The 24,089-nt window shown below is 38.9% G+C and overlaps 1 protein-coding gene across 7 annotated transcripts in view; it reads right to left on the reverse strand.

Annotated features, from left to right (window-relative positions):
• Positions 1-24,089, reverse strand: part of ITSN1 (intersectin 1) — a 220,210-nt gene that overhangs the window by 94,162 nt on the left and 101,959 nt on the right. For all 7 annotated transcript variants that reach the window (XM_078452815.2, XM_078452814.2, XM_078452812.2 and 4 more), the window contains exons 10-16: positions 22,427-22,564; positions 20,428-20,543; positions 13,593-13,855; positions 11,346-11,495; positions 10,591-10,731; positions 4,102-4,189; positions 3,824-3,963 (exon numbers count right to left, since the gene is read on the reverse strand). In XM_078452815.2, coding sequence (XP_078308941.1) covers positions 3,824-3,963; positions 4,102-4,189; positions 10,591-10,731; positions 11,346-11,495; positions 13,593-13,855; positions 20,428-20,543; positions 22,427-22,564 — 1,036 coding nt within the window. The remainder of the gene's footprint in view (positions 1-3,823; positions 3,964-4,101; positions 4,190-10,590; positions 10,732-11,345; positions 11,496-13,592; positions 13,856-20,427; positions 20,544-22,426; positions 22,565-24,089) is intronic.

Consider the following 24,089-nt stretch of genomic DNA (forward strand, 5'->3'; position numbering starts at 1 on the left):
CCGGGCTGTCGGCACCAAGGAAAACTGTTACAGTAACTATTAACAATGCCAAGGGCAAGGGGAAGTCAAGTGCTTCTATCTGAAAAGTCCCTATCCGTAATGTTACTTGACCCTTGCTAGAACCATAATTTTATACCTACGGGCAAGGCGTTGTATATAAGAAAAACAATGATCAGAATGTCTCTATGTGCCCTTGAGGCACCTGGATTCTTCCAAATACGTTGAGACCTTTGACTTTCCAGTAAAATGAAGTAAAAAGAGAGAGTCATAGATAATAATTTTAAACTGATGTTTCAAGAACACAAATATGAGAGGCCTACTGATTTCTTAGCGTGAGAAAATAGTTGCTGCATACGGAGTACATTTTAAAAGCAGAAAAGTATGGTAAAACAAATTTGATCCACTGAATTAAAATTACTTGAAGAAGTATTAATTCCCGCTAGCAACATCAACTATTCATGATTGAATCACTGGTCAAGTATTTCATTTGATCATCAAAAAGCTAAAATTTACTCTCCATATAAAAGGCAGCATAAATATAAAGGCTGCCAATCGGGATTTCTAGCACAAAGAGTCATTATCTCAGTGTGCCATCATTTCTACCCACCCCCCACCCAGGTCTTTCCTTTGGCCTTAAAAAAGCAAAGTATATTTGCTATATTAAGATTCGTATGCTTCTTTTTTCAAGTAATTCTTGGTTTGGGGTGATAAATTAGAAAAAGAAAGACAGTTATGCCCTGGGATTATTTTTGGAACACATAAATATCACCTCTATTAGGTAAATGTCTATTAAAATATATGGAAAAATAACACTTCCTGAAAGGAAAGAATGAGCCCTCAATTTCTATGAGACCAGGTAAGAAGACTCTGGAGACTTCCAGAGGGAAATGCTTCATATCCCTGAATCTGGAGCTGTTTAAAACACGACTGTAATTGTAAATATGCTTTATATTCTCAATACGTTGCTACCTATATGAAACATACACCTGTTAACCTGACTGCAAAAGTAATTCTTTTCCTCTTTAATGAATGACTTGAGAATTTCCATCACTAGTTAACAGGTCTTGGATGAGGAAGCAGGAGTGTAATTCTTCCTGAGGTAAAGAGAAAGGAGAGACTCTTAAAAGAAGAATGCATCTGAACTAGCCACCTGGTAGAAAGGACAAAGTCAGACTGTATGTTTAAAAACAAAAAACAAAAAAAGGAGAAAATGATAAAACATACTTACTCTCTAAACTCTTCTACATTCAAGAACCTAAATACATTTAAGACGTCCCGATCACTGTCTTTAACCCAGAATCTGGGCTAAAGCAGGGTGCTATGATTCCCTACTTGACCTTGTAACTATGGGACTAGACAGAACTTTGAGTGTGCACCAAAAGGAGCAGATGACTTATTACAAGTAGTTGTTTACCAAAGAAATATGGAAATTGGTTTTTGTTAAATAGAATCCTCATTCATGGAGCCAGCCATTGAATACAGGTTTAATGTTCTGTCTCCTAATTTTAAAATGCTGCATGCTGTGAGGGACCTCTCCAGTGTCACTATACTAGCTGATAATGAGTGAATTACACTCTTCTCCTAGGGGAACAATCTACATGAATATGAAATAAAACTGCTAAGTCCTCATTTCTCTTCTACACTTTCCAGCTGGTTTCCTTTTGGGGGGAGGAGGTTTCGGATATAGCGAGTTCACACCAACTAGATAAGGTGTGTGAAATGACTGGACAATCGCCAAGGTTTCACTCCCAGCAAGACCAAAGTAATTTTTGCATCATTAGTGTGAATGCTGTAAAGGCACCACTGTATTAAGAGAGGCACTGAGGAAACCCCAGGGGTCCGAATGCTGGCTCTCCTGGTCCATCTCATCATACAAGAGTTATAGTTACTAAAGAATACATGCTCTAAAGTCAGGGAAAAAATGCTTCATATTTTCCAATGTGACTACAACAAAGAAAAGTAGGCAGGAGATACTCAAGAGATGAAGTCTTAAATCTGCCTCTGGAGTTGTCTCAATCAAATTATAAATCTTTTGATTGTTTGATTTAACTGTTTCTGTTGTGGTTTCACCAGGCATGAGAGGAATACTAGAAATAATAACCGTAAGGCAATAAAACATATTTGTCGAGTTCTCCAAATCAGTTGTTAAATAAAACAGTAAAGCTATACTGGCCTGTAATTTTTTTACTCTCTACACTAAAGTTAATAATGGAAAACCAAAATAAAAATGAAGACAGAAAGAAATGTTCTTATTTTAAAAATGAGTATATTTGGGAAAAGGAATAAAATGGGATAAAGGGCTAAAGTTAGACTTTGTATCAGCAACTCTAACAGTAAAGGCAGCATCAATCAAACACAGTAACAGGGACTCAGTGATGGCAACAGCAATTCAACGGCCAAAATGATCCATAAATAGACTCGGCATTTGGGAAAAAATCATCCACTGCAGGGTCATCCTCTAATACATGAACTTTGTTTTGGGAGTCCAATTTCTAGAGAAAGGAATCCTAAGATCAAGGCAGAAATCTGGACTACTGCCTGGGGTTCAGAAGATACCTGAATATTTAACAGTTTATATTCTAAGAGACTATTAAAAAGCACTGTAATCATATTCTTTTTGCTTGAAATAGTGACAAGTTACAGTGAGAGTTAATGTGAGCATTTTTATTGGGCTTATTCTAGAGAGGGAGAACTTACAGCTCTACTCCCAGTACTTATATACGTACAAGTACGGAACATACATATAGACCCCCACACACAAGTACATATTCTGTGTAAGAATCAAAGCAAAGAAAAACACTCAGTTGGTTGAGAAAAGTTCATTACCTATTACTCTGGGGAGGCAGGGGTGAGGGGGAGACGCAAATACCTCAGACTCAGATGTCTGAACAATATGGCTTAGAATCTCATTCCAAAGGCCAACTAAAATCTTAAATAGTCTTCCTGGTTTTTTTCCCTCTTTTTAATAATAAAGGAGTTTTACTTTTTCCTAGTGCCAAAAGCAAAATCAGAATTAAGTATAAAGGATTTTGAGATGGGAAATGAAAATGGAAAGTATGGTCCATTTATTATGAGAACATAATTGACTAAAAATTCCAGTATTTACTTAAATCTACAGTATATGCTCATTGTTGGTAGGAAATTAACTGCTTTGCACTCTGGTTTTCTTGTAAAAGTTAACAGTCTTAAGATGATAAAACTGAAGTTAAATCAAAGGCACCAATCACAAGTAGGCTGTCATAACCACTTTTACATTCCTTAAGCGCTTTGGCATTTTCCTAAATTCTATGATGTAAACGTGACAGAACCACTACCACTTCTGCCACAGGGGCAAAAGCCATTACTCCATCAAATAATAACACTTTAAAATGTGAGGTAACAAAATAAAGACTCCCATTTAAGGACAATCTTGAAGGTAAGAAGTGGCAGAACAATTCGTAGTTTTCAAAGGGAAAACAATCCCTTTCTAGTCGTCTTCAAAGAACAAAAGACAGACTCTTTTGGAGCCTAGCTTCTGGACTCCGACTTGATGTAGTGAGCAACAGACAAAAGGACGGAGATGTATAAAAATGTAATTCAGGTTGAAGACAGGTGTCATGTGGGGGCCCCTCCCTCAGCTTTCATTTACAAACACCAAATTCATCTTTATATGTTAAAGAGACAAGTCCAATTCAGATTGCAGGGTAAGTATGAAGGCTTTCAGGAAGGCGGACAAACCAGCATAATAAATTTTTCTACCTGGGATTAAATATCAACTAATCATCTGGCCAGTTAGGAAAATTAAAGGGTAGGACGTAGATGTAGGAACACAATGGATAGTTACCTTCAGCTGATTATTGAAAATATCAATCTCCTGTAGTTTTGACCTGGTTTCTTTCTCAACTTCATCCAGTTGGTCTCGGAGCTGCTGACGAGCCACTTCTTTTGCTTCTAACGCTCTTTTGAGTGTCAGAAGTGAATCTCCTATTTTAGAAAAACATGGCAAGGTAAGAAAAGCAAACTGGCAGTGAGGAAAACGCGTTTTAAATGGTCTCATTACACTGGAGGAAATTCTTACCATTAGGAAAGGATAAAGGCCAATTTGAAAAAGAAAACACCTACTGTGTAAACTGTTTTGTTGAACTTGTTTTAATTGGTCATTGAGTATCTGTTTCTCTGGAATAAGTCTTCCAAGCATTTGCTGAGCCTCCTAGGAGAGAAGGAGGAAAACAACAATGAAATGACAAGGAAACCTACGAAACCTATGTTCTGGCCAAGCAGACAGAACTCTGTTTTCTCATCTCTCAAAGATTCATCTAATCTCATCCCCAAATCCTTTATGTTGAAACTGCATCTAATCAGTCAGGGCAGCGCCTGCTTTCTTGCCAAGCAATTAACTATTTGCCAAATGCTTTTCACTAAAATAAAGCTAAGACAGTTATGGCTCTCTTGACATTTCTTAAATTTTTGTTGACTTACTGTCTATTTATAAGCTTGAAAAAAAGTACTCTAAGTACAACTCAGCAGAGAAAACTGAAAGGAATGATCTCTCCCTTGCACTGGGATCAAATGTAAATACAGGGACCTTGTTTGTAAACTGACTCAGTGGTTTGAACAGGAACGACTCTATTCTGAACTTGTATATTTCACAGGGCTGAAGTGAGGTTTACCATACACCTGAAGATGGAAACACACATCAAAATGACATTCCTAACAACAGAATCTTGGCTGCCATATATGTTTTCCAACCACTGAGGATGGACCTACAATTTTAAACAGGTACACGAAAGTCCTGAACCAACTATTTTTTAACTGATATAAGAAAAAAGCTAACCCCACTCAAAGGCCATTTGAGTTTTTGTGGATGACCCATTAAGCACTGGAGTTGCTTTTCAACTGAAATTATCCTATGTCGTTTCTACACATTTCAGTAAATGACAGCCTTTCCAGCACAGAATAACAAATAGTTGATGTTCATTTTTACCTTGAGCACTGGGTGTTGTAAGTGATGAATGACTAAATTCTACATCTGAAACTAACATTACACTATATGTTAACTAACTGGAATTTAAATGAAAACTTGAAAATAAAATCTCTTTGCATTGAATTTTGGTATCAAAAAATAAAAATGCCTTAATTGAAAATCTTCATCACAGGCTAAGGAGCAGTCTTTTTGGAACAACCATCCTTAGATACAGACTGGCTTATATACAATAAATTTCTGTGTGCTCCAAGTCTGAATAGTAGAGAGATTTAGCTCAACAGAGAGGATCTGGAAGCATCTTCTCATATGAATAATCCATATCCCTTTCCCCAAATCTGGACAAAAAAGAATATACAATTCAGACTGTTTCCCCAGAAAGGGCCAGCCAACTGAGTTTCTCCTATTCTCCTCCCTCAACTGAGGAAAGGCCCTTTACTTTACCCAATCCCAAAGTTTCTTTCCTGAACCAAGATAAACAATGATGCATCAAGATAAAGCCTAGCTCGGATCAGAGACTATTTTACTTATATCAACATCACTTTTAAATGCCAACCTAAGTTTCTGAAATAAGTCAAACTAATATGAAGGGCCACCTGACTCAGCTACATAGCAAATATTTGCTAATTTCCAGTAAGGAAAGGGAACCAACATCTCATAACCTGTGATATACAAGGCCTACTTCAAACCATGTGTTATTTTCCACTTCACTACTTTTTCAGGAACCCTGATTTGTATTTTATTATCAATAAGTGAACATACTAAGTGTCAAACTTCAATAATAAAAATGTGTTTGGTCACAGAGCATTCGGTGAGATAATAAACACATGGCCTTCCCTCCTAAATTTTCCAAAAGAATATTTTATGAAACTTCTCACAGTTAATGAAAGACATATATAAAAAAAAAGTTACCATATAGAAGTATATACTTTTAAAAGGTACATGCATTTTTTAATATGTTCAAACAACTTCTAGCAGTGGACATCTGATACTATTTACATTGTATGTCATATCCTAATATCTCCAATCGATTAGGACTTCATAGTACATGAAAAAATAACTGACAGAACTGGGAAGAAAATGGAAAAATTTACAATGCTAGAGCTTTCAACACCCTTCTTGCAACAGCTGGAAGACGTCACAAAATCAGTAAGGACAGAGAAAACACAAAAAACACCATGAATCAATTTGCTCTGATTGACGTTTATGGGACACTCCACCCAACTACAACAGAGTGCACATTCTTTACAACTGCACATAAAATAATCACCAACATAGATCATATGCTGAGTCATAAAATAAGTCACAGTAAACTCAAAAAGATTAAAAAGAATTGAAATTATACATACTATGCTCACAGTTTATAATATAAATAAATCAGAAATCAGTACAATATATGGGAAACAATCCAAATATCTGGAAACTAAACAGCATAATCCTAAATAAAGAAGAAATTACCAAGGAAATAAAAAGGATTTTGAATTGAATGAATATGAAAACACATTAAAAATTTGTGAAATATGGCTATGATAATGCTTAGAAGGAAATTTATACCTTAAAATGTTTATATCAAAAATGAAAAAAGGTTCAAGTTCAGTAATCTAAGCTTCCTTTTTATGAAGCTAGAAAAAAAGGAAATTATAGCCAAAATAAGTAGGTGGAAGGAAATAATAAAGAGTATAAGTAAATGAAACAGAAAACAGATAAACCATAAAGAAAAATCAACACAACCAAAAGCTTATTTCAAAAAAAATCAATGAAACCAATAAACTTCTAGTTAGATTGATGGAGAAGAGGAGGATGAGAAAGGAAAGAAAGGGAAAAAGGAAAAATCGGAAGGGGTAGAGAAGATACAAATTCCCATGATCAGGAACGACAGAAGTGACATCACTATAGATACTACAGACTTGCAAAGAATAAGAAAATATTATAAAACAACTTTATACAAATGAATTTGACAACTTGGATGAAACGAAAAAAATCACTGATACAAATCATTAGACTCAAGATGAAACAGAAAATGTAAATACCCCTATATTTATTAAATACATTTTGCAATTAAAAGTCCTACCACAAGGGGCGCCTGGGTGGCTCAGTCAGTTGAGTGTTCAACTCATGATTTTGGCTCAGGTCATGATCCCAGGGTCCTGGGATAGAGTCCCAAGTTGGGCTCTTTGCTGAGTGTGGAGCCTGCCTGAGATTCTCTCTCTCCCTCTGCCCCCTCCCCAGCTCTCTCTTTCTAAAATAAAAGTCAAAAAAAAAAAAAAAAAAAAAAAAGAAAGAAAGAAAGAAAGAAAAAGACTCCAGGCCCAGATGATTTATTTCACTGATGAATGAAAAACTTAAAGAAAAGACACCATTTCAACACAAACTTTTTTAGAAAATAGAGGAAAGAATACTCCCCAACTATTTTCTCATTTATTACCCTGATAACAAAACTAGGTAAGGATATTACAAGAAAACTATAAACCAATATCTTTCATGAACTTAAGTGAAAGATAGTAATAGCAAATTGAATCAAGTTAAATATTTTTTTAAATGACAATACACCATGACCAAATATGGTTTTATCTCAGGAATAGAAGCTTGGTTTAACATTCAAATTTTAATCAACATAAATCACCATATGAACAAAATAAAGGAGAAAAAACATGTGAACATCTCAGTAGATGCAGAAAAAAAAAGTTATGAGCGAATTCAACACCCATTCATGACTAAAACTCTCAGCAAAAAAGGAACAGGAAGGAAGTCCCTCAACTTGATAAAGGGAATCTAACAAAAACACCTATAGTTAACATCATACTTAATAGTCAGAAACTGAATGCTTTCCCCTTAAGATGGAGACTCTCACCACTTCTATTTAACATAGTACTAGAGGCTGTGATCAGTGCATTTAAGATGAAGAAATAAAAAGTACATAGGTTAGAAAGGAAGCAATAAAGCTGTCTCTATTCACAGACCATATATTTTATACATAGGAACTCTAAGGAAGCCGAAAATGAGTTAAGCAATATTGTAGATATAAGGTTGACACATAAAAATTCTGTCTCTATATACTGGCATCAATTGGAAACTGAAGTAAAAATATGCAATATACAATAGAGTCAAAAAACCACAAAACAGGGATAAACTTTGTGAAATATACACAAAACGTATACATTGAAAACTATAATATAACCTGAATAAAATCGAGAAATCTAGCATAAGACTCAATATTGTTAAGATGTCAATTCTTCCCAAATTGATCTATAAATTCAATGAAACACCAATCAAACTCTAAGTATCTTTTGTAAAAACTGACAATCAAATTCTAACACTTACGTGGAAATGTAAAGGATGCAAAATAGCCAAAATAATTTGAAAAAAGAATACTACTGAAGATTTCACATTAATTGATTTTCAACAACCAAGGTAATTCAATAAGGGAAAAGGACAGTGTCTTCTATAAATGTTGCTACAACAACTGGGTATTGGTACGGAAAAAAAAAAGATGAACCTCACCCCTTACTTTACACTTTCATAAAAATCAATGTGAAATGGATTACAGATTTAAACATAAAAGAGAAAACTGTAAAAATCCTGGAAGAAAACGTTAAGAGAAAATGTCTGCAACCTTGGGATGGCCAAAGATTTCTTAGAACACAAAAAAACGTAAACCATAAAAGAAAAAATTAATAAACTGAACTTCCCGACAACTTAAAACTTCTCAAAAAACACCATTACAAAAATGGAAGCTACAGGGAAGGTAAAGATATCTGACAAAGGACTTGATACAAAAATATATAAAGAACTCTTTACAGTTCCACAGTAAGGTAAATAACCCAACAAAAAATGGGCAAAAGATCTGTTCACAAAAGACACACACAAGAAGATACATACCAATACACGTATGAAGTGAGGCCCAACACCACTAGCTTTCAGGGATATGCAAATTAAAGCCACATGAGATACTGTGACACATCCATCAGAAATATTCATTACAAATAATGACAAAGCGAGTGTTGGCCAGGATGAGACACTACTGAAGCACTCACACATGTAAAGTGTAAAATGTAGAAAGTAAAATGGTACAACCACCCTGGAAACACTCTGATGGTCTCCCGTAGGGTTAGCCTATATTTATATGACATGGTAATTCCATTCCTAAAAGCTGATACACAAATAAGAGAAATAAAACATATGTCCACATCAAGACTTGCAAATAAATACCCATTGCAGTTTTATGCATAAAAGTTCCAAACTGGAAAGAACCCAAATGTCAATCAACAGGAAATGCTACTTAGGGATGAAAACGAACAACCTACTAGTCTGCTCACAAGTATGGATAAATCTCAAATCATCAGGCTGAGGAAAGTCACAAACCTCAAAAATGATCATCTTTCATGATCACAAGCAGAACAGCATCTACATGAATTTGACATCCCCTGCCCCCAGTTCAACAAGTGAAACCAAACCAGGTGATATTATGCAACTTGGTGGTCAACTCTGGATACCTAATAAACGGAAGCAGAACTGTTGATAGCATTCCATTATGTCCCCAACTATTCAGTATAATTCTCTCTCATACTCCCGTTAAAATACTGAGCCGCACTCCCTTATTGTGATGATCACGGTAAAGTCAAAGTCTCATGAGTGAACTACATGTCCCAGGTGATCCAGTCCCTGCCTGCTCCAACCACAGCGGCCTCCTTGCTGTAAGCACATCCCAAACACGGGCTATAGCCTCACAGCTCTCACACTGCTGTCTCCGTACCTACAGCTCGTTCTGCCAGAAAGCCACACAGCTTAACCGCTTCTCTCTTTCAAGTCTTTGCTCAAATGGACCCTTACAGGGAAGCCTGTCCTGACCACCTCATTTAAAAAACTGCCCTTGCAGGTGCCTGGCTGGCTCAGTCGGTGGAATGTACGACTCTTGATCCTGGGGTTTTGAGTTCAAGCCCCACCTCGGGTGTAGCGATTACTTGAAATAAAATAAAATAAAATAAAATAAAATAAAATAATTTTTGTTGTATTGTATTATTGTATTTTTATTGAGAGAGTGTGAGTGGGGGAGAGGGGTGGAGGGGGGAAGGAGAGAGGGAGAGAGAGAAAGAGAATCTTAAGCAGGTTCCATGCTTAGTAAAGAGCCTGATGAGGGCTTGATCCCACAACCTTGGGATCATGACCTGAGCCAAAATCAAGAGTCAGACACTCAAACCAACTAAGCCAATCCAGGTACCCCAAAAATAAAATCTTACAAAAAAAATAATAAATAACTGCCCTCCTTCTCTCCAGGACTCTGTTTCCTACTCACTCTCATACTCTAAGAGTACACACTTGACTTCTTTTGTCAGTGTCCTGCCCTGCAGATAGAAGGTAAGCTCCGTGAAGGGGGGCTCTCATGTCCGCTCACTGCTGGACCCTCAGCGCCTCTGAGAGCGTCTGGCCTGGCACGCAGCAATGCTCAGCAAGCATGTTGAGTTTGTTTCCTTGACAGCCTCCTTTTCAGACTAGGGCTTTGTCAACTTCGTATTTGCTTCCCAGAGCCCAGTACCTCATGGAGGCTGGGTGCTTGTAGGAATAAATGAGTGAAATGAATCAGAGGAAAAGCAGGGAAAGCCAAAAAGCTGTTAAGGGATGTGTTTTCTCACCTGTAACTGTTGCTGTAGATGGGTGATTTCTGCAATCCTCAACTCTCTGGATTTGTTCGTACTCTCAATTTCTTGCCTTTGGGTGGTCAATCGACATCTGATATCTTGAAGTTTTCCTTCTAGTTGATGCTTTTTATCATTCTTTAACACATGAAAAATTATTATTATTACCATTTTTAATGGTTCAGTGTTACTGTACAGCTGACCCTTGAACAACACGAGGGTGAACTCCAGGGGTCCACATACACACGGATTTTTTTCGATAAATAACAGTACAGTACTGGGGTGCCTGGGTGGCTCAGTCGGTTAAGCGTCCTACTCTTGGTTTGGGCTCAGGTCATGATCTCATGGTTTCATGAGTTTGAGGCCCACATCGGGCTCCGAGTTGACAGTGCAGAGCCTGCATGGGATTCTCTATCTCCCGCTCTCTCTGTCCTTCCCTCACTGCGCTGTCTCTCTCAAAATAAATGAAGTTAAAAAAATGTTTTTAAATAACAGTACAGTACTGTAAATGCATTTTCTCCTCTTTATGATTTTCTCAACATTTTCTTTTCTCTAGCTTACTTTATTAAAAGAATGCAGTATATGATAAATATAACATATGAAATATGTGTTAATCAACTATTTGTGTGATCAGTAAGACTTCCAGTCAACAGTAGGCTACTAGTAGTTATGTGTTAGGGGAGTCAGGAGTTACAGAGTTCTGACTGCGCAGGGTCAACTGTATTCCCAAAGCATAATCAAACTTCACTCACTAGAGCTTCTAATTCAAATTCCAGAGTCTTTTTCTTTGCTTTCAGTACAACTATGTCTTCTTGTTCTTTGTTTCTTTGATTGAGTAGTTCTTGTCTTCGATTCCGTTCCCATTCAAGTTGTCGTTGCCTTTCAAGTTCTCGTTTTGCAGCCTGTGACATTTACAAACAGACAGCTTATTAACTTTTTAGTTCTTACATTATACAATGTCTCTTAATAAACATAACATCTAGGAAGTCTTTTCTTTCAGGGATAAAATGTTATACACTGCAAGAAATTCTATTACAAAATGGCAAAACAAAATTTATACAAATGTAGTATTCCTTCTATGGAAAAAAAAAAAGAATATTTAGAAAGGCTATTAGATAAGATGAGGACAGGATTCATGTCATCATTGCCATTTGATTGTGCCTTCAAGAGTGCTTGAAGTGATAAAAAAAAAAATAACCTTTCTTCCTTATTTACTGACTCATGGAGGATAAGGAAAAATCTAGTAAAATCAAAATCCAAACCCCTAGAACAAAAAGAAAAAACAAGAAATATCCCCCCAAAACAAAACTTTCTTCTACCCAAAAAGAAATTATTTACCTCAAGTCTTAAAATTTGTTGCCCTCCAGCCCTCTAATCATTCATCTTCTTTTACCACAGAAGCTTCTGTAATTTCTGTGGCAACGTCAGCCCTCCTCAGAGCTGACTCTGATGGCTGCTGGGTAAAGAGCACCTGGCACTCTTTACTGTAATTGCTACTTACTCCAACTACCCTTTTACAGGCCAGAGGACAGGTGGAATACTAGCCGTCAGTATATCTCTAGGGACTATCAATGCCTGGTACCTGGTAAATGCCTATTAAATAGTTCTTAATAAATACTCTAAGGTGTCTTGGGAAAAAAAAAAACAAAACACGGAGGAAAGGAAGGCATTGAGTCCTTTGGCTGTCCATTCTGGAAATTAAAACCCTGTTGGTATCTGTGTGTCTCTGCCTGAACAGAGGCTTACTGCCCTAAATTTTCTGAAGCAATAAAAGGAGATGAAATCAAAGTATTGTGTTTTGTGTTTTTATAAAGGAAAATCTCCCATCTATAAAATAGATTTCATTCACACAAAAGAACCATGGCATTGCCTCAGTAGCAATGTGCTTAACTGGAAATTCGGACAAAAGACTGGCTTAGCCCTTATCCAGTATGGCACCAAATTGATGAGGCCTTCCATCCAATATATTGAAGATTTCCCACACACGTTTTTTTAAAGTGGAAAAAAAAGGGCACAGACAATATAATTAGTATGAGATCATTACAGGGCTTTAAAAAAAATTGCACTAAATCCCCAACCTCTCCAACCATATAACCTTTTATATTGCTACATACATTTTTAAATGCAGAGAAGAAAGTCTGAAAAATTCTCAACAAATATCAGTGGTTTTTGTTAAGAGACTGAATAATCAAAAGCTTGAGTGTAAATATTTATAACTATATGTGTATATATATATATATATATATATATATATATATATAGTTATAAATATAAGTATATATTTTAGTTTTTATTTATTTTGAGAGCGTGCAAATGTAAATGGGGTAGGGGGAGGGAGGGAGGGAGAGAGAGAGAGAGAGGGAACCCCAAGCAGGCTCCGTACTGTCAGCACAGCACCCGAAGGGGGGGCCCAATCTCATGAACCACGAGATGGTGACTGGAACTGAAACCGACTGAGCCACCCAGGCGCCCCTTGAGTGTGAATGTTCTTAGCAGCATTATTCATAATAGTCAAAAAAGTTGAAAACAACTCAAATGTCCATCAACTGATGAATGGATAAATATAATGTGGCACATCCGTGTACTGGAGTATTATCCGGTCATAAAAAGGAATAAAGTATTGATTCACGCTGCAACTTGGGACTTGAAAACAAGCTAAGTGGAAGCCAGACACAGAAGGGCACATGGTATATGATCCCACTTGTGAAATGTCCACAACAGGCCAACCTGTGGACACAGAAAACAAATGAATGAGTGGCTGTTAAGGGCAGGGAGAGGCGGATGGGGAGTAACTGCTTAATGGGGAAGAGAGTTCTTCTTGGGGTGAGGAACGTGCTCTGGAATCAGACAGAGGTCAGGGTCACACAGCTTGGTGAACATACTAAAAGTACGCAACTGTGAAAGGAAGGAGACTGTGTTAACCTGCCACCTGACCAATTAAGAGAGAAGGGGAGCAAGCCACAGGCGCTAACTGTGGGGGTGGCTCCGTGGCTCCTTACCTCCCGTCTCTCGATTTCCTTCCTCCTCTCCTCCTCTCTCTGCCGTTCTAGTTCCCGCTGCTTTTCCAGTTGCTTCTCCAGCTCCAGTTGTCTCTTGCGCTCCTGCTCCTGGCGCTCCCGCTCTTTCCTCTCCTGCTCCGCGCGCTCGAGCTGGGCCAGGCGCTCCTGCTCTTTGCGCTGCTGTTCCAGGAGAGCCTGCCTCCGCTTTTCCAGTTCCAGGTTGCCACGCTCAAAATTCTCACGCTTCTTATCCTCAAATGTTACTTTAAAACGAGAAGCAGAGAAACTATGAAAAGTCATGATTTTCAACACTACTTTCGAAGGAAACATTCGGTGGCACATTTGAAATCTGTAGTATAAATGCGAACCAGAACTCCCCAAGTTTCCTTCCTGCCTGTGCCCGCATTAATAACCACGAGGACACTAAATACCTTTTGGACCCAAGAACTTGATTCAGTAAAGTAAACTGCAGGATACAAAAGCAATATACAGAAATTAGTTGCATTTCTATACAGTACCAATAATTAGCCAATAGAAGGAGAAATTAAGAAAACAATCCCATTCATGATGGCATCAAAAAGAATACCGAGGAATAGATTAAAAAAATTTTTTTAATTTAATGTTTATTTATTTTGAGATAGAGAGAGAGAGAGAGAGAGAGAGAGAGAGAGAGCACAAGAAGGGGAGGGGCAGAGAGAGAGGGAGACACAGAATCCGAAGCAGGTTCCAGGCTCTGAGCTGTCAGCACAGAGCCGTACGTGGGGCTAGAATTCACAAGTGTGAGATCATGACCTGAGCTGAAGTCATAACAGACGCTCAACCAACTGAGCCACCCAGGCGCCCCTTTTTAAAAAAAAATTTTTGGCGGGGGGGCGCCTGGGTGGCTCAGTCAGTTAAGTGTCCGACTTCGGCTCAGGTCACAATCTCATAGTACGTGGGTTTGAGCCCCGCATCGGGCTCTGTGCTGACAGCTCAGAGCCTGGAGCTTCAGATTCTGTGTCTCCCTCTCTCTCTGCCCCTCCCCCACTCACTCTCTGTCTCTGTCTCTCCCCCCCCCTCAAAAATTGAATAAAACATTAACAAAAAGTTTAAAAAAATTTTTTTTAATTTAATGTTTCTTTATTTTGACAGAGAGAGAGAGAGACTCAGTCCTAGGAATAAATTTAACCAAGAAGGTGAAAGACTCGTACACTGAAAACTATAAGACACTGATGCAAGAAACAAAAGACATAATTCAGTGGAAAAGTATTCCATGATCAGAATTGGATTGGAAAAATTAATATTGTTAAAATGTCCATATTACACAAAGCAACCTTCAAATTCAATGCAGTTCCTGTCAAAATTCCAACAGCATTTTTCACAGAACTAGAATAATTCTAAAATTTATATGGAACCACAAAAGACCCTGAATAGCCAAAGCAGACTTGAGGGAAAGAAGAACAAAGTTGGAGGTATCGTGCTCCCTGATTTCAAACTATACTACAAGGCTATAGTAATCAAAGCAGTATTATTGGCATAAAAACAGGCACAGATGAACGGAACAGAATAGAGCCCAGGAACAAACCCACACTTATATGGTCAACTAATTTACAACAAATAAAACAAAAATACATAATGGAGAAAGAAAAGTCTCCTCAATAAATGGTGCTAGAAAACTGCCACATGCAAAAGAATGAAACTGGACCACTCTTGCAGGGAACAAGCTTAGGAATTCCCTGAGCCTGCACTGATGGGTTAACAAGGCATAAAGAATTAGAAAGCCATAGGATGAACACACCCAAGTTTGGGTAAACAAGAGTAGGTAAATAAGATTAGGTAAAGGGGGCAAAGGTCCCCAGTAAAGGGCAAAGGTATAGGACAATAGCAGAAAGCTGCTTTCACAAGAAGGAAGGACCAATTAGGTAAACAGGTAAATAGAGCCATAGACCACAGCAGGGCCAGTTGCCCAGAGTGGAGCTAATTAGCAAAAGAAAGATGTCTCGTTGACCCTGAAGTAGCATGCTCTGTCTTTCTTGTCACCTTGGCTAGTTTAGGTAAACAGAGGTGCGGCCTCATGTTTGCTGTAAACAACCTTCCACCCTGCACCAGAATCTTGTCTTGTATTGACCCAAACCCCTAACACCGCATATCTCCCAAACCCCCTCTTCCCCATGCCCATGAGCCCATGAGTTAAAGTTCACGGTTTCGCTGACAGTCTGTCCATGCCCATCACACTAGTAAGCATTCTGATCCTAATAAAAAAGGGAGGAAGGACCCTTACTCAGGGCTTTTGTCTCCTCCTGGGTATTAGCCTCTCCCACATTTTCAATCCTGAGTCCCACTCTCTTGCTGGACAAGAGAGAACTCCAGACCTAGAGTCTACAACACACTCTCTTCTTACACCATATGTAAAAATTAGCTCAAAACAGATTAAAGACTTGAATGCAGGCCTAAAACCATGAAACTCCTATCAGAAACATCACTGACTAGGCTCACTGACATGACTCATGGAACACTGCTTTCTGGAACTGATTCCAAAGGCAAGAATAATGAAAGAAAAAACAAATGGGATTATATCAAACTACAAAGCTTCTGCACAGTGAAGGAGACTATCAACAAAATAAAAACACAACCTTTGGAATGAGAGAAGATATTTGCAAATCACGTATCTATAATGGGCTAGTATCTAAAATATATAAAAAAACTCATACAACGCAACATAAAACAATCTGATTAAAAAATAGAGCAGAAGATCTGAGTGGACATTTTTGCAAAGAAGCTGTACAGATGGTCAACAGGCACATGAGGAGATGCTCATCATCATTAATCATCACAGAAATGCGAATCAAAACCACATGAGATGTCATCTCACACCTGTCAAAATGACTATTATCAAAAAGACAAGGAATAACAAGTGTTGGAGAGGTTGTGGAGAATAGGGAACCCTCACACACTGTTGGGAGGAATGTAAATTGGTGTAGCCACTACAGAAGAACAGCACAGAGGTCCCTCAAAAACAAAACAAAACAAAATAAAACAAAACTGCCAGATGACCCACCAATTCCACTTCTGGACATTTACCCAAGAAAACAAAATTATCTATTCAAAAAGATATCTGTATCCCCATGTCATTACAGCATTGTTTGCAATAGCCAAGACATGCAAACAACCTAAGTGTCTCTCGGTGGATGACTGGATAAAGAAAATGCATTATAATTCAGCCATAAAAAAGAAGGAAATCATTTGCAACAACACGGATGGACCTTGAGGGTATTATGCTAAGTAAAACAAGTCAAACAGACATATATCATCTGATTGCACTTATGTATGGAATAAAAACAAAACAAAACTCACAGATATAGAAAGAGAATGGGGGGTTACCAAAGAGAAAGGGAGTTTGGGGGTGGGAGAAAAGAGTGAAGGGGGTCAACTGTATGGTGATGGATGGTAACTGGACTTACCGTAGTGATCACGTTGTAGTGTATGCAAACACTGAATTATGCCGTACACCTGAAACTAATACAGTACTATATACCAACTTTATCTCAATTAAAAAAAAATCCTAAGTTCTTTGCTAACATACTCTCCCCTCCATGACAAATACCACGTCATGGCATTCAAAACACTGAACACCACCTGTAGAACAATCTCTCTAAAGCTGCAATTCTGTATCACCACCAACCTCCTCTCCTTCCCTGTTTATGCTTTTCCTTCTCCATCACCTTGATTGAGCAACTGACCCCCTGACTTTTCTGCACCATGAATCTTTCCCTCCCTACCTCTCTCTCCTCAGCTTATAACTGTGCTTGTGTGTGTCTTCTATTCTAACAAGACGATTTCTGAAGGCAGAGGTAGGTAGGTGAGTATTCTACATTTCATAATGAAGAACAAGATGTACCCTAATCACTATGCAGGTCACATTCAGCAAATAATTTTTTCTAATCCATCATTCAGTCTCCTTCTTTGAGAACACCAATTAGGAATTTTAGCCTTATTTCCCAGGCCAATCATTTTTTTCTCTAGTCCTTGCTATCATTCTGTTTATAACCATTTCCTTTTCCTTTAAAAATAAATTCCCAATGTCCCTTCATGTTTTCATGTCCCTTCCTATGTCTTCAGCAGTGTCCATTCAATTTTGTGTTTGCCTCACATGCTCCTCCTTGGAACCGACCCCAGACAGGAGAAGCTCTCAAGGCCTGCCTGTGTAGCACGCCATTCCCATTGTGACCTATTTTCAGAACTGTCACTTGATACTTGGTCTTGAGATCTGTAACCGTGGGCACCCTTCCTTGGCTTCTTCCCGCATTCCTGTTTGGCCTTTGCTGCTTTAGACAGACATTCCTCAGACATTACAGTTGTGGATTAGAGACCAAACACGGTTAAGTATGTTTTGGTTTTCTAGTCCTTCTTGCTCCTTTACTGACTGCAGAGGAGGTATATCCGTTTTACTTTGCTACCTTAAAATTGAAAGTCCGCTCAATCACAGAAAGGAAGTAATAATGATACATGCTACAACATGCATGAATCAAAACTATCATGATACGTGAAAGGCCACTCCCTGTACCAGACCATTTATATGAAATGTCCCAGACAGGTAAATCCCAAGAGGCAGAAAGCAGACTGCTGGCTGCCAGGGCTGGGGGAGGGGGGGAAATCAAGAACCACTGCGTATGGAGTTTTCTTTTGGGGTGATGAAAACATCTCAGCACTAGACAGAGCTGATGGCTGCACAACACTGTGAATATACTGAGCAACACTGTCATGGACTGAATAACCTGCAGACTTCCTATGCTGAAGTCTAAGCCCTAATGTGATGTTATTTAATCAGGGTTAAGATAAGGTCCTGAGGGTGGGATTAATGGCTTTAACAGAGGAAGAGAGGAAGAGAGAAAAAGAGATTTCTCTCTTCCCATGTGCACACACCAAGGAAAAGTGATATGAGGGCACAAAAAGAAGATCGCCATCTGCACGCCAGAAAGACAGCCTGACCAGGAAGTGAATTGGATGGCATCCTAACGTTGGACTTCCTGGCCTCCAGAACTGTGAGAAATTAATTCACTTCTGCTATTTAAGCCACCTAGACTACCATACTTTATTATGGCAGCCTACCCTGAGACAGTCACTGAACTGTATATTTTTTAATGATCAAATTTCTGTTATGTGAATTTTACCCCAATTTAAAAAAAAACCCTAAAGGTCCCTACACATCTTAGTTCCAATACCTGGCCCTGTTTCTGCTACAGAGGAGGCACATAATAAATGGCTACTCAAAGAATGAATGCATGAACAAAAAACCAATGATGTCACTTCCTGTTCAGAACTCTAAATGAATGTCTACCGACAGGAAAAGAAAATTCCATATTCGAAGGATTCCTGTCCTTATTTGCCTTTGAGACTTCATTCCCATTATTACCAACCTGAAATGTTCTTCCTTCCCACTTGTAATGACCCTATTCATCTCCAGTCTCAACGTGACTGAGACCTCCTGCACAGAGATTTCTACCTCATGCCTTTCCCAGTCTATGCCAACCCACGTAAGTAAGCTGTGCTGTGCATCTATGCTACTGTCTTCAGGACTTTGCCACACTTAGGTACTGCTTTGGTGATTATTTATATGGATGCCCTAAATCCTCAATTCTATTATAACCTTCTTGATGGTACAGACCACACTGTTAACGTTTAAATTCTTCACCGTACTCGACACATAGCTTCACACAAAGAACATTATCAATAAGAAGTTTATCAGTAAACAGAAAAAAAATTTAATTTAAAGAGGAAATCGGGAGAGCTAGTGTCCTGAGCAAGCTAGTTAACCACTAAGCACTTTAAATGCAGCTAAATGACACTGACAAATATAAGAAAATATGAAAATTAATATAGAGAGACTCCATAATAAACTTCATTTGCCTCTTAGTATCAATTATCATCTCATTATCAATAATTCATAGCTGCTCTAGAATATTTTAATAGTATGATGAGCTTATTATTATAGATGAGGATTTTTAAATTTTATTTATTTGCATATTTTTTTTTAAATTTGAGAGAGAGTGCAAGCAGGAGAAAGAGGCAGGGGGTGGGGGGTGAGGAGAATCTTAAGCAAGCTCCACACTCAGCACAGAGCCTGACGCGGGGCTCAATCCCAGGACCCTGGGATCGTGACCTGAGCCACAATCAAGAGTTGGAGACTCAACTGAGCCACCCAGGCGCTCCAATGAAGGTGTTTTAAAATAGGTTCTTACTGGGGCGCCTGGGTGGCTCGGTCGGTTAAGCGTCTGACTTCAGCTCAGGTCATGATCTCACAGACCGTGGATGCCCCGCGTCAGGCTCTGGGCTGATGGCTCAGAGCCTGGAGCCTGCTTCCGATTCTGTGTCTCCCTCTCTGTCTGCCCCTCCCCTGCTCATGCTCTGTCTCTCTCTGTCTCAAAAATAAATGTAAAAAAAAAAAAATAGGTTCTTACTAAATTTAAAATAGCTTCCTGTTATTAAGGAGTTTCCAATTTTCTTATAACAGTGTGAGAAAATAACAAGAGGCAGTTTTACATCCTATTTCGGCACTGGTGGTACTAAGCAAGCACTGTAAAGGTTTACCAACTTCAAGTGTTCTATAAATAACAGCTATAAAATTTTTGTTTGCTGGTAAATAATCAGATTTCAGTTTAAAAGTAGCCAAGTACGTAATGTTCTTATTTCTCTACCTATAGTCAAATCCAAGACATGTTAAAAGTGTCTCCTTTCTAAGGTCAGTTAAGGGAATACAGCAAGAATGTCAGAAGCTACATTTCTTTTTACCCCCGTCTTTGCCTTAGAGGCGGAAAACCTCTAATATGATGTAACTGAAATGGAAAGACTGCCTTACCGGGCAATTTCTTCTCTAGCTGTTGTTGCTCATCTTCTAAAACTGGCTCCTCTGGTAACCTCTGATCTACTGCCGTTGAGCTGATGACAGATATACCACTGCCAGATCGAACTCGTCTGCAATTGGGGAAACAAAGCAAAAAAAAAAAAAAAATGGATTCACACAAAGCCGTCTAGGTAGCACCGAGCCAACGGTGGAAAAGAGTTTTTAAAGATGATGCCACATCATGGAGAAAATCTCATGTATCGTGAGGAAAAGATAAAGATCTGGTCCTGTTTACAAAGAGCTTTTTAAAAATGAGTACGTGAATGCTACCAGAGGCTGAGTGCCAAGCTTATCTGGATATTTAGAATTATCACCTAAATCAGGGCAATTGCGAAGGGCTGAATTAGTGAATAATCATCGAGTGTCTAATCTTTAATTATTGTGATTATTATTAATTCAGTGTAGGCATCGAGTGTCTAGAACAGTGCCTGGGTCCACAATCAAGAGTTCACTGTTGTTACCATTACCCTTTTACGGAACATTAAATCCTTCAAGGAAGATTAGCAGCTCAGCTGAATGGAAGCCTCTCTCTTCCCCTTACAAAATCTTTTTTTCCATTTTATCTCATAATAAACACATGAAATCTCTACACTTCACAGTCCCTAAAACAAATCACTTAGTTGCCTGATTAGTTTCACCTTAAACCATTAACCTTGCTCTTTGAAACCAATCTACCTTTTTGTTTTAATGCGCTTTTTTTTTTTTTTTATCAGCTTCCAGCCTTGTGTCTCTTGTGGTGATTTTTGCAACTGTCAGACCTTACAAACCGCCCAACTACCATTTCTTCCTACAGTCAATTTTCTCAGCTCACTCCATGTATGCGCTCACAGCAACGGCACTGTTTCTTTTCCTTTTGTGGGAATTCCTTCCCCTCGGCTTTCCCAGAAAGTCTTATTTGTGTGTGTGTGTTTTCTGTTCTTTGTGCTTGTAAGATTTCATGTTTGTCTTCTAAATTAAAGCCTAAAGACATCATTGTCTGGGGGCGCCTGGGTGGCTCAGTCAGTTAAGTGGCTGACTTTGGCTCAGGTTATGATCTCGCGGTCTGTGAGTTCGAGCCCCGCGTCGGGCTCTGTGCTGACAGCTCAGAGCCTGGAACCTGTTTCAGATTCTGTGTCTCCCTCTCTCTGACCTCCCCCCCCCCTCCCCCCCGTTCATGCTCTGTCTCTCCCTGTCTCAAAAATAAATAAAACGTTAAAAAAAAGAAAATTAAAAAAAAAAAAAAAAAAGACATCGCTGTCCGGGAGGAGAGGTGTGTGTGGCATGTGTAGGTAGAGGATACCAGTCACTGCAGATCTCTCCAAACTGGACCTTGGTCTACTCTTGATATCTCTACTGAAACTGTGTTTCAGACTAGGATAATTTTCTTTAATTAGCTTCCTGACTATAATTTCTACATTGCCAGTATTTTGTTGCCTATCCAATGTATAGAATTCACAGGCAGAATTTCCCTGCCTTCTTTTCTCTTATTTTTTTTTTTTGGGGGGGGGGAGGAAGGGGCAGAGAGAGAGGAAGAGAGAGAGAAGCCCAAGCCAGCTCCATGCTCAGCAGGGAGCCTCATGTGGGACTCAATCCCACAACCATGAGATCATGACCTGCGCCAAAATCAAGAGCTGGATGCTTAGCCGACTGAGCCACCCAGGCATCCCTCCCTGCCTTGTTGTCCACATACAAGTTATTTTAGTTTTACTTTAACTGCTAACATTTTTGCTGAACTCTGACTATATAGATTGGTACAAAAATCATCCCTCTTTTGGTATTTTACTAATATACTATGAATACTTTAAAAAAAACAGGTCCAAGATCAACACAGGACCTAGATAAGATTTTCTTCACTTCATGGATATTTCATTTACTTACCAGGAATAAAAATGAGCAAAAGATACGTAGCCAACAAAGCCGTTTGAAATTCACATACCAAACACACAGTTTCTTATAAGAGCCAAATGTTCTTTACCTAAAGGAAGGCGGAATGTACTCTGGAGGCAGGACAGGTGGCAGTGGTTGGCCAGACATGGCTACATCGATCAGGTGCATAGCCAGGATAAATTCTTCTGCTGTGAGTTTTCCATCTTGATCAATGTCGGAAAGATTCCTATTCAAAAAAGTTAATTATTTTCTAACTTCACGAAAATGCATGCTTGTTACTATTCATGAGTGATTGAAATGTTCTGTTTTCTTATTCTGACTCTAGGCCAATTGAGTCTCTCTATGCCTCGTCGGTTTATAAAAATAGTGCCTATTTCATAATACTGTTGGAAAGATAAAAATGAGACAATCCATACAGTTGGGATGGCATTCAGCAAATGTTAACTATGATTATAATTATGCTCTTCTCAATCCCTGCCAGCCCATTTAAAATGCATCATACCCACATTTTATGTGTCTTTAAACACTATGCTCGGCAAACTATCAGGTCAGATAGTAAACATTTAAGCTTTCCAAGACACGGTCTCTATCACACTGAATTCTGCCCTTGCAGCAGGAAAGCAGCCGTGGACGATCCATAAACAAATGAGCGGAAAACCTTCTAGAAACAGATGCAGGCCAGGTTCCACCCATTTAGGTTAGTTGGCCTGTGGCTGATCTAGACCCACAGGGGTGGATCCTTATGGCCTTCTGCCTCAGAGTCAAGGGGTTTGCTGCTCCTTAATCTCAAGATCAACGGCCACCTCTCCCCAGAATCGACATGCCCTAAGAGTTAATGACAGTGAACAGATTTTTCCAGCAAGTCCAAGAATGCGATTTTACTTAACAACACCAAAAGAGGATGCCAGACAACAGAGCTGTTCACCAGAATGCGAACAGGACAGATACTGCGTTGGGAAACCGGCTCTGCTGAGGCCATAAATCAAGAAACTCCTCTTAAGTCTAAAACTTCCCTAGGTGGCATACACCGTTTTGGTTTTCAGTTTTAAGGTATAAATGTCCATGCAGTGACATTTGCCCTTTCTAGAGCACAGTTCTGCAAGTTTTGACAGATTCAGTTGTGTAACTGAATTCAGTCAGTTGTGTATCACACCACACGCAATAGTTCCATCACCACCCAAAATTCCCCCAAGTCTCTCAGTCACCCCCTTGCCTTGCCCACAGCCCCTGGCAGCCACTGATCTCTTTTCTGTCCCTCTAGCTTTGTAATTTCCAGATGCCAGGCTCCTGCCAGCTCTTTCTTATCCTCTCCTCCTTCCCATGCCCCATCACCAGCCACTCCTGGGTAAATTCCATTAGAAGGCAGTGGAGTTCTTTTTCCCCCCCGCTACTTGCCTAAATAATCGCTGTAAACATTTAATTAAAATACCTTTTTGTTGTATAGAAAGGGAATATAATAACACTCTAGCAGGATAAGTCTCAAGTATTTTTTTTAAGAGAGAGCAGGTTATAAGTGAGAAACTTAAGCATTTCAATATATTCCAGTGTCACAAACATACCTAATAAACTGCCAGTCAACCTCCACAAATGTTAGATCTCAAGTTTATATTTCAGAGGGCCCTAGGATACTGGCACATACCCAGACTTAAAGAGATCTAGATGTGTCGTATTAACTGGTCTATTATTATTCGATTGCAAAAGGAAGATCCTTTAACACAAAGCAGAAGGAACCAGGATGGGTGAAGGGACTA

The sequence above is a fragment of the Panthera onca genome, chromosome C2, assembly GCF_046562875.1.
Source record: "Panthera onca isolate mPanOnc1 chromosome C2, mPanOnc1 haplotype 2, whole genome shotgun sequence".
NCBI lineage: Eukaryota > Metazoa > Chordata > Mammalia > Carnivora > Felidae > Panthera > Panthera onca.